The sequence below is a fragment of the Ambystoma mexicanum genome, chromosome 8 (genome assembly GCF_040938575.1).
Source record: "Ambystoma mexicanum isolate Mex_15411 chromosome 8, UKY_AmexF1_1, whole genome shotgun sequence".
NCBI lineage: Eukaryota > Metazoa > Chordata > Amphibia > Caudata > Ambystomatidae > Ambystoma > Ambystoma mexicanum.
This window is the reverse complement of record NC_090929.1, coordinates 645279056-645292364: the sequence shown is the minus strand read 5'-3', so window position 1 is coordinate 645292364 and position 13309 is coordinate 645279056. Positions and strand designations below refer to the sequence as shown.

The following is a 13309-nucleotide window of genomic DNA, read 5'->3' as shown; positions in this document are numbered from 1 at the left end:
TTCCACGTCAGGATTTTCAACGTATCGGCCATGTGGGATTTGGGATTCTGGTGGCTATGTCCAACGCCCCCGGGAGCACCACGAGTGGCCGGAGGATCGTGGGGGTCTTGTGGTTTCCTGGAGATTCGTGCATGCGGGTCTCAGCCGGGTTACTTGCGCCCCCGAACCTCTGCTTCGGTGGCTGCCAGCCTATCCAGCGGAGGGTAGGTGCCTCGTCCGTGCTGACTGAAATGGATGTAGATGGTCTTGGTTGTCCCTGATTCGGGCACTTAACGACTGCGCCAACTTCCCCTGTCCCGCCCCCCCGTAACTGTGATCTTCCCCAACATAAACCAGGTCGAGTGAGGAGCTCCTCACTATGACAGACCCGTTTCCGCTCCTTTAGACCGAAGGACGGTCGCATGGTGCCCTACGGGCGGGTAATGAATACCCTTAACAAGAAAGAACTTCCAGGGGTAGGAGAGTGTTCGTCCGGGCGCCTCGTGTTATGAAATCCGGTCAGCTGCGGCGTAAGTGGCCGTTCCAAGGTGGGGCCTCCGAAGGCACCGGGGCCCTGGGAGATGGGGCTCAGCGGGGTTGTCGTTTCTTGACTTCGACATCTGGGATCTGCTCCCTGTCCATCCAGTCTCGGGCCTCTGCCGGGGTATCGAAGAGGTGAGTTCTGTTGTTTCGTATCACCTTCAATCTGGAGGGGTAGAGGAGCATGTAGCGTAGGCCAGCAGCCTTCAGTCTAGCTTTGGTGTGTATGAACTGTGCCCTCTTCATTTGCACCTGAAAGGTATAGTCAGGGTAGATGGATATCTTGGCTGAACCCCTGCAGATCTGGCCGCCTGACCGCGAGAAGGTGAGGATGGTTTCCCGGTCTCTGTAGTTAAGTACTTTTGCGATCACGGGTCTGGGTGGGCTGCCAGGAGGGGGTTTCGATGTGAGGGATCGGTGAGCCCTTTCGATTACAAAGCCCTGAGAGAGTTTTTCTGCTCCAATCTCCTGTATCAGGAGATTCTCTACGAAGTTCGTGGGGTCCGATCCCTCGATGCCCTCCGGGAGCCCCAGGAGGCGAATGTTGTTGCGGCGTGCGCGCCCCTCTGCCTCCTCGGCCCTGTCTTCCAGGTTTTTAACTTTTTGTTGAAGTACATCGACATCTTTGAGGAGCACTGTCTTAGCATCAGTGTTCTCGCGGACCTGGGCCTCCAGCACCTCTGTTCTGCCGGCCAGGGATCGAACGTCTTGGCGCAGGAGGTTCAAGTCTATGGCGACAGCGTCTATTTTATGCTCCACGGCAGCCTGGGAAAGTTTGATAGCTTCAAGGATCTGTGTGTTACTAGGTTCCGCTGAAGGCCCCAAGGGGTCGGGCAGGTCTGCAGCAAGAGTCTCGCTCATGTTATCTGGCGCTGTGGGCCCCGCCGCCGTGAACGTGTCGATGGTGGTCTGGCGTTGCTTAGCCCTTGCTCCTTTGGTAGACATGTCAACTGTGCCTCAGGGCTTCACTGCTGACGAGGCGGCCAAGGTGAGCCGCGATGGAGTGGCCAAGGAAGCCGTATCGGGTGGGCCGCGATGGCGGATCGCTGTATGCTGTGGGCGGCTCCGTAGGCGCAGGGGGGACGGGTAGTGTGCCGTTTCTTCGGGTTACCAGGCCGGGCACGCCTGTGTGTGTCGGTTGCGTTAGTCCCCCCCGCTCACCTCGAAGGGCCTCCGAGGCCCTGGCTCCCGGTTCTGTGACTGGCAGCGCCCTCGTCCGGGACGTTCCAGGCTGGTCGTCCCGTTGGCACCTTCCGTCGTTCGCGCTCCAAGCTTCACGGGTGCCCCGCAGGACCCCCTCGTCAGTCCAGCTGGGCGTTCGTGTGTCCTCGGCCCTCAGCTGAGTGTTACGGCGCGAGCGGCTTTAGGGCGCGGGCCGCCGCGTCTTGCAGGGCTCGGGAGCCGCCATCTTGGCCCTGGTCCGCGGGATCGTGTCGCACGGTTTATTGGGCGAGACCGGTCCTCCAGGGTCACAGGAATCGACTCGCAGGTGCAGCAGGATGTCGGCCCTCGGTGAGGCGGTTCGTGGGGTTCGGGGCCCCCGAAAAAAATAGTTAAAAGCAGCTTATGATGGTCGCATCAAGCGGAGCGCAAGGAGCGAACGTCCTCTTCACATGGCGGTTAGCCACGCCCCCTCATATAGGTGCTTTTAATTATGTAAATTACTTTGTGAATGATACGTTTTTGTAAGTTGCATTCTAGTGCAATCATAAGCAGCCAACAATAACCTCTTGGTCGCACGTGCCTCCTTGTATCCCTAAACAATGGCTTTCTCTAGGTTAGTTAGACAATACCTGGTTATTTTATTTTTGAATGTTTTTATTAGCATTTGCTTAGTTAGTCATGCATTTCAGTTTCCACATCACATGCCTACGTTTGTCAACAACAACAAATAACCTTTAACAACTTCCTACACGTACTTGTGTTCCGCATGATGTCCATGGGGCAAGTGCTCGTTCGGGGGGTTAGCTTGCTTACCCTTATCACAGTTGGTAGGTGCCGCTTATCGCAGGGGTATGGTTGAGTGAGCGCTTTTCAGGTGTTATTTGCTTCAGTGGGAGCGTTCATGGGGGCTTATTGTCGGACGGCTGAACCATGCCCCAGAGTAGTGCTTTCCATGCCACATATTTGTCAATGCCATCTGGTTCCGATCTGGTCGCTCCCTCCACCCACACCTTGGTCTCCGCCTCTGCCCACCTTTCAAATTGTTTGCACCATTTTCCATATTGCCGCCCGGCAGGTGTTTTCCAGGCCATGGCAATGGTTCTTTTGGCCAGTATACATGCCAGGTCCATGAACCTGGCCACACATGCTCGTGTTTGCTGATCCGTGGATAGGCGGCGAGCAGGCATTCCTTCAGTGACCACTCGCACCTCTGTATTCCCACTTCTCTGCATGCTCGTTCTATTCGTACCCAGAAATTACACACCCTCACACACTCCCAGAACATATGTAGCATGTCAGCACTCTCACCCTTGCACCACGGGAATTGGGAACTTGCTTCCTTTTTAAACATGGCTATTCTGTGTGGTGTCATGTATGTTCGGTACAGCACATTTAATTGTAGGAGTTTGAAGCGTTGGTTCCTGGATACAGCCTTAGGAAAGCCCAATATTCTCTCCCATTCCTTCCTTCGCCTAGGTCTTTTTCCCATTGCTCTTTCAGCACTGTGCCTTTGGGGTTGGGTGTGTCTATCAGTATACAGTACAGCCTAGATGACGGTCTCCAGCCGTCCTTCAAATTGTACATTAGGGTCAGTAGCAGGCTCTCTTGTGGTTCCTCCTCCCTTTTTTCTTTGGCAGTTTCCCAGACTCTGCGGTACCAGAGGAATTGCCTGATCGGTAGCCCCTCTTTTCATTGTAATGAAACAAATTCCTGTAAAACCCCGGCTTCATATATGTCGCCCCATGTATATATCCCCACCTCTTCCCATTTTCTCACTACTGCCATGTCCGAGCTATCCCTGCATGTGTCCGCCGCTATCGGCACCTTTGGTGAGTAGGGGTTTACCAGTTTTAGTAGATTGTGTGCTCTCCTCCAAACCTTCCTGCCAAGTGTTATCGGTAGCGGTGTGTGTTGTGGGCCCTCAAGTTTAATCCATAGTATTTCTTTCAGTTTGGTGGGAGCCACTAGGCGTTGTAGGTCAGTTTCCAAGGTGGGTCGTCTGCTAGCCATTTAACTACATGACTAAGTTGAGCCGCCAGGTAGTACCTTTCCAGATTAGGGAGTTTCACCCCGCCCTTATCGAATGGTAAGTACAATATTGCTAATGAAAGTCTGTGGCGAGCAGTGCCCCACAAAGTCTCAGAGCAGTCTCTCTAGGGAATGAAAAAGGATGCCCGTATGTAGAGGTGCACATTGTTGAAGTACAGGAACCTTGGGGGAATATTAATTTTGGTGATGGCTACCCTGCCTAACGGCGACAGTGGCAGTTTCAACCATAATTTCATGGACTTCCTCAAACTCGGCACCACCTTGGCCGTGTTGTGTTCATTCATTTGTTCCGGTGTGTCTGATGTTCACTCCCAGGTACTTGAACGTGTCCACCTCCCAGTTGAGTCCCACCGCTGGTAGCTCCTCAAATTTCTTCCCCTTCAGCCCCGACAGTGGAAATATGCAGGATGTGGTCCTGCTGAAGTGGATCCCCTATACAACTTTTGTATAGTTATCGAGTGTGTCAAGGATCACTGGTACGTTCAGGTGCGGGTCCCTCACGTACAGCAGCACGTCGCCCGCATAAAGCGACAGCAGGTGTCCCTCCCCCCCCCCTCAACCCAAATACCAGCATCCAGATGTTGCTTCCTACAGTACACTGCTATGGGCTTGAGACCCAGTACATACAGCATCGGGGATAGCGAGCACCCCTGTCTTGTCCCACTCCTGATGTCCCAGATAGCTGACACCAACCTCCCCGTTTTAACCCTGGCTTTTGGGCTTGTGTATAGTATTTGCACCCATATTGTTCTTGGGATGCCGCTGTTTACTCGAATATATGTTGTAGTCGGCGCAAGTTCAGCGCTGTGCTACGCCCTGGTATGAAGCTGTTTTGATCACTGTGTATCAAGCCCCCCATCATTTTATTCAGGCGCTTGGCCAATATGGTAGTTAGGATTTTGACGTCATAGTTTATCATCGCTAGTGGGAGGGAAAGGGAATGTCCTAGCATGAGAAAAAAGCAGACGAACAAGCAGTACTGAATAAAGGACTTTCCTTTGCACCTTCGATTGATAGACCATACCCAGGTCCAAATAGACTAGTACAAAATCGTAAGGAAATGAAAATTGATCGTTTTCCACAACTCAAATTGGAAACAAACCAATACCAGATTCCACCTGGAAATCACAGCCATGACCATCAAAGATCTTGAATACCAAATTACTCCTATCATTGGAAACCGGACTAACTAGGCCAACAGAGCAACTAATTGATGAATTGGGCATCACCAGTACTGTCACAAAATATACAAATCTTAAATCCAAATTCGTACCACCCCAACCAGAAAGCAATATGGTAGATTATTTTCATCAGGCAGTTGCCAAAGATATACATGACCCTCTACAAATCGTACTGGAGCAACGACGGATATACCACAAACCACCTCGACCACAGTGAACTAAAAACTCTACACGGAATAGAAAAATATGAGAACATAATAAGAGGCAGACAAGGGGGGCAATATAGTGATCCTGAACAACACTGACTATTTCACAATGGCAGACAAACACTGACCACACAGGGATGCTATGAAAAATCAACCCAAATTGTATCCACAACATTGGGAAGGCCTTGGCAGAACTAATTGCTAAATCACATGGAAACACCCTCCTAACGGATGAGGAAAAGGATTTCTGAAGCACTGACCACCTGAACCTTCCAACCATATACTTTCTACCCAAAGTGCACACGGTTTGACGACTTACCAGAAGTTCGCCCCATAGTCATTGGCAAAGGCTGGCTCACAGAAAACATGTCTATATTCATAGACCCAATCCTTAGACCTGAAGTATACCCAATTCCTTCCTAAATAGTGGACACTGCATATCCTAGACATAATCAGCACAATTATATGGAACACAAGAATTCCTACCATGAATGTGAAAGCACTGTATTCTTCTCATAGATTAGCGCTTAGTACAATTGACTACTATTTCAAGGACAACTCCGCTTCTTTTGCTTTGTAAATGGACATGTTAAAACACTTGCTTGCTTTCATCCTACAAAAGAAATTTTGTTCAACGACCCCTTGTACAAACATACCAAGGGAGTGGCTATTGGATCGAGTTACTCACCCTCCCTGGCCAACCTCTTCATGGAGCTATTTGAGGCAGAACATGTATACATCCATCCAGACTACATGGACAAGATCCACATGTGAGTGAGGTACATGGATGACATTTCTCTGATTTGGTACAGAGGATGAATTGGTGGAATTCAGTCACTACCTTAACCAGAATACGTATGGTATTGAATTATCACTACATTACCTTCCTTGACCTACACATTGAAATACAAGAGGAGAATACTGTCACACACACACTTTTAGAAAACTTACTGAGGTCAACACTGCATTGCACTTGACGAGCTGTCGCAAACAATCAGTACTAACAAACCTACACTAGGGGGAACTAATAAGAGCCAGGAGAACCTGTAGTTCAGATAAGGATTACCAGAAAGAGGCACTAAAAGTACAGGAAAGGTTCACAGAGAGGGGTGACCGGACCTGCAAAGCCAACAAGACAGAAACGGACAACAAAACCATAATGATCACCAGGTTTGGCAGGAACAATGTCATACAAAGAATCTTTAAAAAACACTAGCACATGCTGCTATTAGATGATGTTTTGACCAACTACATATCCAACCGACCTGATTTTGTATTTACCAAAGCATCTATACTTAAAACCAGGCTCAGCCCGAGCTTCATGAAAGAACCCCACCCACAAGTCCAAACGGATGTAAGGACAGGACAAAGGCTAAGAGGATTCTACAAATGTATGACTTGTACCATGTGCAAGTAAGCTTTAAACAATGTGAAAACATTTGAAACTAAAGATATACAGAAATTGTTCTTAGATCTCATCAACTTTAAATCAAAGTTTGTAATATATATCATAATATGCGTGTGACAAATTGTATGTCGGATCAACAATCTGAGAACCGCGCCTTACAATTTGAGTATCTCAACATGATTATGACCAACCCAAGCGGGAGAAAACTACCATTCCATGAAGATTGGGTGACCAAACACCAAATTGACAACAAGGAAGGTATCAAGTTTATGGGGATTAAACACATCCGACAAGATGCCAGATTAGGCAATCAAGAATTTGTCTCAAGACAAGATGCCAAAATAATTTGCAAGTTACAAAGCACAATTGCAGGTCTCGACAAAGATGACATGCATGTTTTTTTTTAAAAGTCACACTTGATACAAATATGACACAAATCTGTGACCCTATTGTCGACATGATATGTAAAGTATGTACCAACACATTGTGTTGATTTGACTACATACTTGAGCAATACCATGTATGGGCATCCTATACCGACTGGAGGGCTAACTTGTTACGATCGTTGCAATGTCAACCAATCGACCCCACCATTAACATGGGGGCGGCAGGGGAGGAGGGGAGGAACCTCGCGACTCCTATGGATTCAGGATTACGAATAGGCACCCGGATGCCCCTTGGATCACACACCCAACTTGGCTGCCAGAATTGCATCCAACAGGTCTAGAGACACACACACGCTAAGAATCAGCTGTGAACCCAGCTGGCACATCTCAATATGTGCCATCAACACAAAATCCATAATTATGGAGACCTGCCCAAGCAAGAATCAATTTAACATGAATCTGACATTTTCTTTAGTCGGTCGGACTCCACTACCTCTGCCTTACTACTTTCTCACATAAGATAAACAGGATCGACCTATCCTGGGCTGCATGGGGTAGCTAATCTTATCATTTTAGCACACACCCAGGTCTACACGAGATGGACCCTCGATGTCACATATAGAATTACAAACATACAAATGGTCTACTCGGCTCCACACCACACCCATTCGGGTATCCTAAACCATTATCGATATGCCACCTGTGCGTAGAAACATCCAACATGGTGAGCCACCTACCAAGTGTACCGACTACGGAATACAACACTGATATTCCTATGACGGGCATTTACAGGAGGAGCCTTACAGCCAGGTCTTCGTGGTATGATGACATCATGGATGACACTAAATCAGCATATACTTGATAATACTCCTATACTTTGAAATAATAGGAGGACGAAGCAACAGCTACCCAGAGGAATTCCCAACCACCACTACGAACGGTTCTCCCAAGATATTTATTGACTACTTGGGCACTTATCCCACACAGACTCACAATGGGACAATTAAGATCACTCGTACTCGTGTATTGAATTTTTACAGATAGCAAACCTAATCCAATCTCACACTGGATCAGAGCAGCGCTCTCACAACTTTGGTATTAACACAGAATCGTTTTACATAATCAAATGATTTGCTAAAAAGTAAATCGTGAATGTTACTTACCTTTTATTCCTCACCTTTAATATAGTCACCGGGACTATTCATCACAGCACCCAACGTTGGTAATACAACACCACACCTAACCACCGCCCGAAGGCAGCTGTTGAGAACCACCACTATGATTTACACCGTCGCATCAGCTCACCCCAATATTGGTGGCACTTACAATTGTGCACGCACGAGGAAGCAATATGCACACTTCCTCCCAAACACTCTTAATGGGTTGAACAACGCATATGAAGCGCCAGTCTGCCGGAAGCACCTTGAAATAACAAATGCACTTAAGCACAGAGGTGTGAGAAATGAATTAAACAATCCAAACACATTAAATGAAACATTGCTTTTTTCATGCTGGAACATTTCTTTCCCTCTCTCGACCTTCCAGACTAAAGCTTACTGAATTTGAATTTTCAAACAATTGAATATAAGGAATAACTATATAAAAGCATAACTAACCAAACATAAGACACTAAGACCACAGGCAGGTATGAATAATTTAATGTACTAACCAGCTATTGTATAACTAGCCTAGAGGAAGCCATTGTTTGGCGAAACAAGAGGCACGTGTGCCAAGAGGTTATTGTTGGCTGCTCATGATTGCACTGAAATGCATCTTACGAAAATGATGTATCATTCACAAAGTAATTTTACTAGTGAAACCAATAAGGAATTGTATTTATTTATCGATAGATATATGGAAGGCATTTGAACGCGCAAGTGTGACGAGGTCACCTAGTCACTTCATGTTCTTATTTTAGACCGGTTGGTGTTAGTCTCCCACCAAACCCCAGATGCTGACAATGCCACAATTCGCCGAAATAAACTGATACTAACGTTGACAAACAAGATTGGCGCAGTGATACTTGGTAACCTCATTAACCCTTTTTTAGCACATTTATAATATTCCCAGAAACCTGTACATAATATTATATGCGCATTTAAACAATTTATCCATTTCCTATTTGCTATACATATTATCTAGGAAACCCTTCAGGACTCTTCCCCTGTTGGTTGAAGAACACAGACCTGGAAAAGGTCTGAAAATCCCTCTTCTTTATTCATTCCGCTTTGGAATCTAAAAGCATTTGTATCAAACTACTCCTTCCTGTGAGTCTGTATGCGGGGCTAGAGAACAGAAAATGTTGAAGGGAGTCACACATGTCCAGGCAAAATGGACAATGTTTCTATTCGTCCCATCTGTTTAGGTTAATTCCCAATGGTAGAATTCCCGATCTAAGTTTCAGAAAGAGATCTGCCCATTCTGTTTGAAAAAATTTCAAAAGCCCCTGTCCATTTTATTGACGCATATGTTCGGCCATTTTAACTGGAAGAGGCATTCTTACATACTCCTCCCGGCTTTTGATTTTATTGGCCTCCTTAATCATATTGGTTGAACCTTGCAGAATAGTTTCAGACTTGTGCCCGAGGTACGGTAGGCCAAAATAGCCAGCTTCTACTTTACATGTTTAGCCCGTTTAAGAGGACAATAAGTTCAGTTCTAAATGTATAAGTGCGCTAGAAATATTTTTGGGGAGCCCTAGCACTCACTTGAAATGCGTTTTTTTGTTTTTTTTTAACATTCCTGCACTTCTTGATTGTGCAGGTCCCAAAGGCCCAAGGAGCCAGGTACGAGGGGGAAAGCTTTTGGGTCATTACCTTTCACACCTATGCGGACGGTAAACAATATCTAACAATATTCTCGATTCAATGTGCTGCTCCCACCCCTCATTTACAGCTGGGTGGCTCAGTTTGTGCTTCCACAGCTACTTAGCACTCCGAGTACTCCTAATATAAAGCACCGTGGAGGCAACGGATCCCGTCTTTGCACACGCACCTTGATCAGTCAAAGCGCAGCTCCATCTTGCGCTTTTCCCCTTTTGTAGCTCTCAAAAGAATGTTATAATTGAAAAATGTACAGAGCGAAATGAGGCCTTGGGGCACGCAAAGCTGGAGCTCCCATCTGCTGCATGTTAAACATATCCCCATACGCTCCATCTCATACAGTGAGCAGCTGAATTTGAATTTGGCGAATTTGATGAGAAGACATCTGATGTCATTTTTACATTTTGGGCATTTCCTGTGTTATTTGAAGAATATGGAATTGTATGGTTATTTACTTATCGGAGTGTAAACTCAATTATAATCATTTTGATTGATTCCAAGTGTGTTAAGTTACACTGAGCGTTTAACACATTTTGACTGCTGTTGGTCTTTGTGCTTCAACGCTTTCAGCTAGTGTCAAAATCCTTTGGGAGGGTCGGATGTAGGGGAAGTGGTGCTTTGAGAATTATGCTCTTTACACCGAGTGCAAAAAACGTATGGCTCGCATGGTCTTGGCCTCTCTGAGATCTTAGCCCTTCGCATATGGTGATGGCTGCGTTTTCCTGCATCTGTAACTGTTCTTTTTCTCCTTTGACAGCAAGCATCCAACAAGCAGCGAAAAGAGCAACAGCGCCAGGAGAAGAAGCGGCGGCAGGAGGAGCGTCACAGGCAGAAGGTGCTGGAGAACCGCAGCAATAATGTGGACAATAATAGGAACCAGGCACCCAATGAGGAACCAGTCACACTCGTTCAGGCCTTCACAGCCCTCACCATCTAATTAGGCTGGACTATACTGATCTACACCAGACTGCATAGTGGTGTGATAGACAGAGGCCCCTGGATAGTGCATTAAGCGCTGTTGGTGCTTTTTTGGAGAATACCCTGGAAATCTAAGTCTTTGTGCACTGTCTTCGGTTTCATCACATCAGGTCCATGGTCTCTGGTCCCACTGTCTTTGTGGTGCCCCAAAGCCTTGGATTCCTAATCCTAAATGTTTTCTAAAAAATTGCACTAGTTTTAAATTATTTTTTTATTAAATCTTCCCCATGGGAATATGATTTTGTTCTAGTTCATTGTAACCTTAAGACCATCCTCTCTGCTAGCTGATGTGCTCATCTCATTCAGTAGCAGAAAATCATCTACTCAAATAAATGGCATTCAGCATGGTCTTGCCCATTTCTTGTGGTCCCTGTGGCACTGTTTCTCATGTTACTGTAACAAGTTAGGACTGATCTGAATTGTAATCTTTCACCAATCGCCTTTTTTTTTCTTTGTTAGAGTATTTTATAACTAAAATAACCAAACTATCCATCCTCTGGGTATTTGGATTCATGTGAAACTTGTTATAGCAGAATTTGTATTGCACAGTTCACGGGACTAGGCTTATTACATTTTGTCGCCATGCTGTTCAGCCTATGGATTAGAGGCGATGGCAAGAGGCAACAACGTGGGGTCTGGATGGATTTGTATGACTGTGTAGTGTGTATAGATTAAGATTTCAGATGTTGAGTGGTGACCACCTAGGCAGTGTTTAGTCTGGGTTGGATTTGGTTACTGCTGGAAAAAGTGATTTAATTAGCTTTCTGGATTCTGGTAGATTAGATGGAGATTGTGCCCCCTTGCTGAATTTGCTCACTGGAATAGACTGTTGTGGTTCTTGTTGGTAAGCCACTGCTCGGGTGGATAGTTCAGCTAGTTGTTCAGTAGTGACCTGCACTCTTTCTGGCTTGATCGGGTCGAGTCCTTTTCCCATGTACTATCTTTTCTGGCACATTCTGACAGCTAAACCCCTAATTCCCATTCTTCTGACTGGTGGTCATACCATCTAATTCCGACTTGTGGTCTCTTTTTATCAGTCTGTTGGTTTGGCATAATTTGCTGTCCACTAGTGCCCACATATGAATCTGGTTGGTAATAGTTTTTCATATTTCAATGCTGTGTCGGTTCAGTGAGACCTGTAGTGCTAAATCGGATTCCATTTTGAAAACTCTCCTTACTGGTTATTTGTACGTGTGCAATTGAGCTCTGCATCATTTTTAGCTTGAGGCTTTTTTCGTTTTGGATTGCAATAGCTGCACACGATTGTAACCTTTGCAACCTCTGTGGTGTCCTTGTCTACTACAGAGAGCGAAGCACGCTGGTCTTGCTCAGTTAGCAAGGTTATTCTGTTTGACATGCTTTGTATATTTCTGTGCAATATTCGTTGCATTTTACGGTCTATGTCCTATTTGGTGCAGTTTGGCATTCTGGCCACCCATCACAAAGTGGTTGCATTTTGTAACAGTTTAGCCATGTGACACACTTTTTTCCCCTCTGGTGAGGCATATTGTGGCACTTTATGGGCATGGGGGCTCTAAGCTTGGCATAAAACAAATGTCCCCCACCAAACAACACTTTCAAATCTATAAATATATTCCACCATTGCCACCATTTTGAGTTGCAATGAAGCATTTACTCAACATGTGCACATTTCTCTGCTCGGGCAGTCCTGAATAATACAAAAAAAGATTCTTATTATTTTGGGAGGAATAACTGCTGGAGCATGGCACCACCATATGTACGTGCACACACTTTCTCACAAAGTGCAACATGTTGCTGCACAAGTACACTGCTAATTTGCATGCTTTTCAGATTCTGTGGTCCAAGTTATTAGACGTTTGTCCCCTTCTCTCTTAAGCTTTTAGTATCCCTTCTCTGTTAAGCTTTTAGTAATACAATCTAAATCTGGATAACTGCTTCATTCCCATCTGGTAAGGAAAATATGACTTGTACCACTCTGACCTAATCGAACTCCAGCCTCTATTGATCACATATGGTTAATGCTGTTAATGATGGTTGTTCCTACCACTATGACTACAATGGGTAGTCCTTCAGTTATGCAGTGTCTTCATCTGCCTAATGCCAAGTTGATCAGATCTGTAAAGTTCAGACAGTCATCCATACATGGGTGGTTTGAGTTGGCCCCAGAACCCACTTAGTTAAATCGTCTTTCTCCAGTGAGTCCAGTACAGTGGCAACAATGGCTCCAAAACGTAATCTGGTTTTCTGATTAGTGGCACACCAAGGGGCTGAAGCTTCTGTACTGTACTCTTTGGAACCACTAGATGGGTCCAATGACCATGGCCAGTGGTCGTGCTCAGTTACTACTTGGCCGAGAAGGGTTTGACCCTTCTTTGGGTGCCCCAACCAACCAATCGGGGGCAACTGTATATGGTCTACAGCCATGCATATTGGAGTTTTTGCTTAGAGCATGCCATTCCTTGGCCCACCAAAGCCACCAGAACACGGGTAGTGTCCACTTTGCCAGGAGCCACTGGAAGTGGGCACTGTCCATGGCCATTGTCTGCTTTGCCCAGCACATGGCCATGTGCCATAATCTGGGACCATGCAAGCCACCTGAAGAGGTCTAGGCCTG

General features: G+C 46.1%; 1 protein-coding gene across 1 annotated transcript in view; it reads left to right on the top strand.

Annotated features, from left to right (window-relative positions):
- OTUD3 (OTU deubiquitinase 3) overlaps nt 1-11060 on the top strand; it is a 50145-nt gene extending 39085 nt beyond the window's left edge. Inside the window, exon 8 of the mRNA XM_069610376.1 lies at nt 10493-11060. Within this exon, the coding sequence (XP_069466477.1) occupies nt 10493-10672 (180 nt within the window). The 3' untranslated portion in view covers nt 10673-11060. The remainder of the gene's footprint in view (nt 1-10492) is intronic.
- The last annotated feature ends 2249 nt before the right edge of the window (nt 11061-13309 follow it).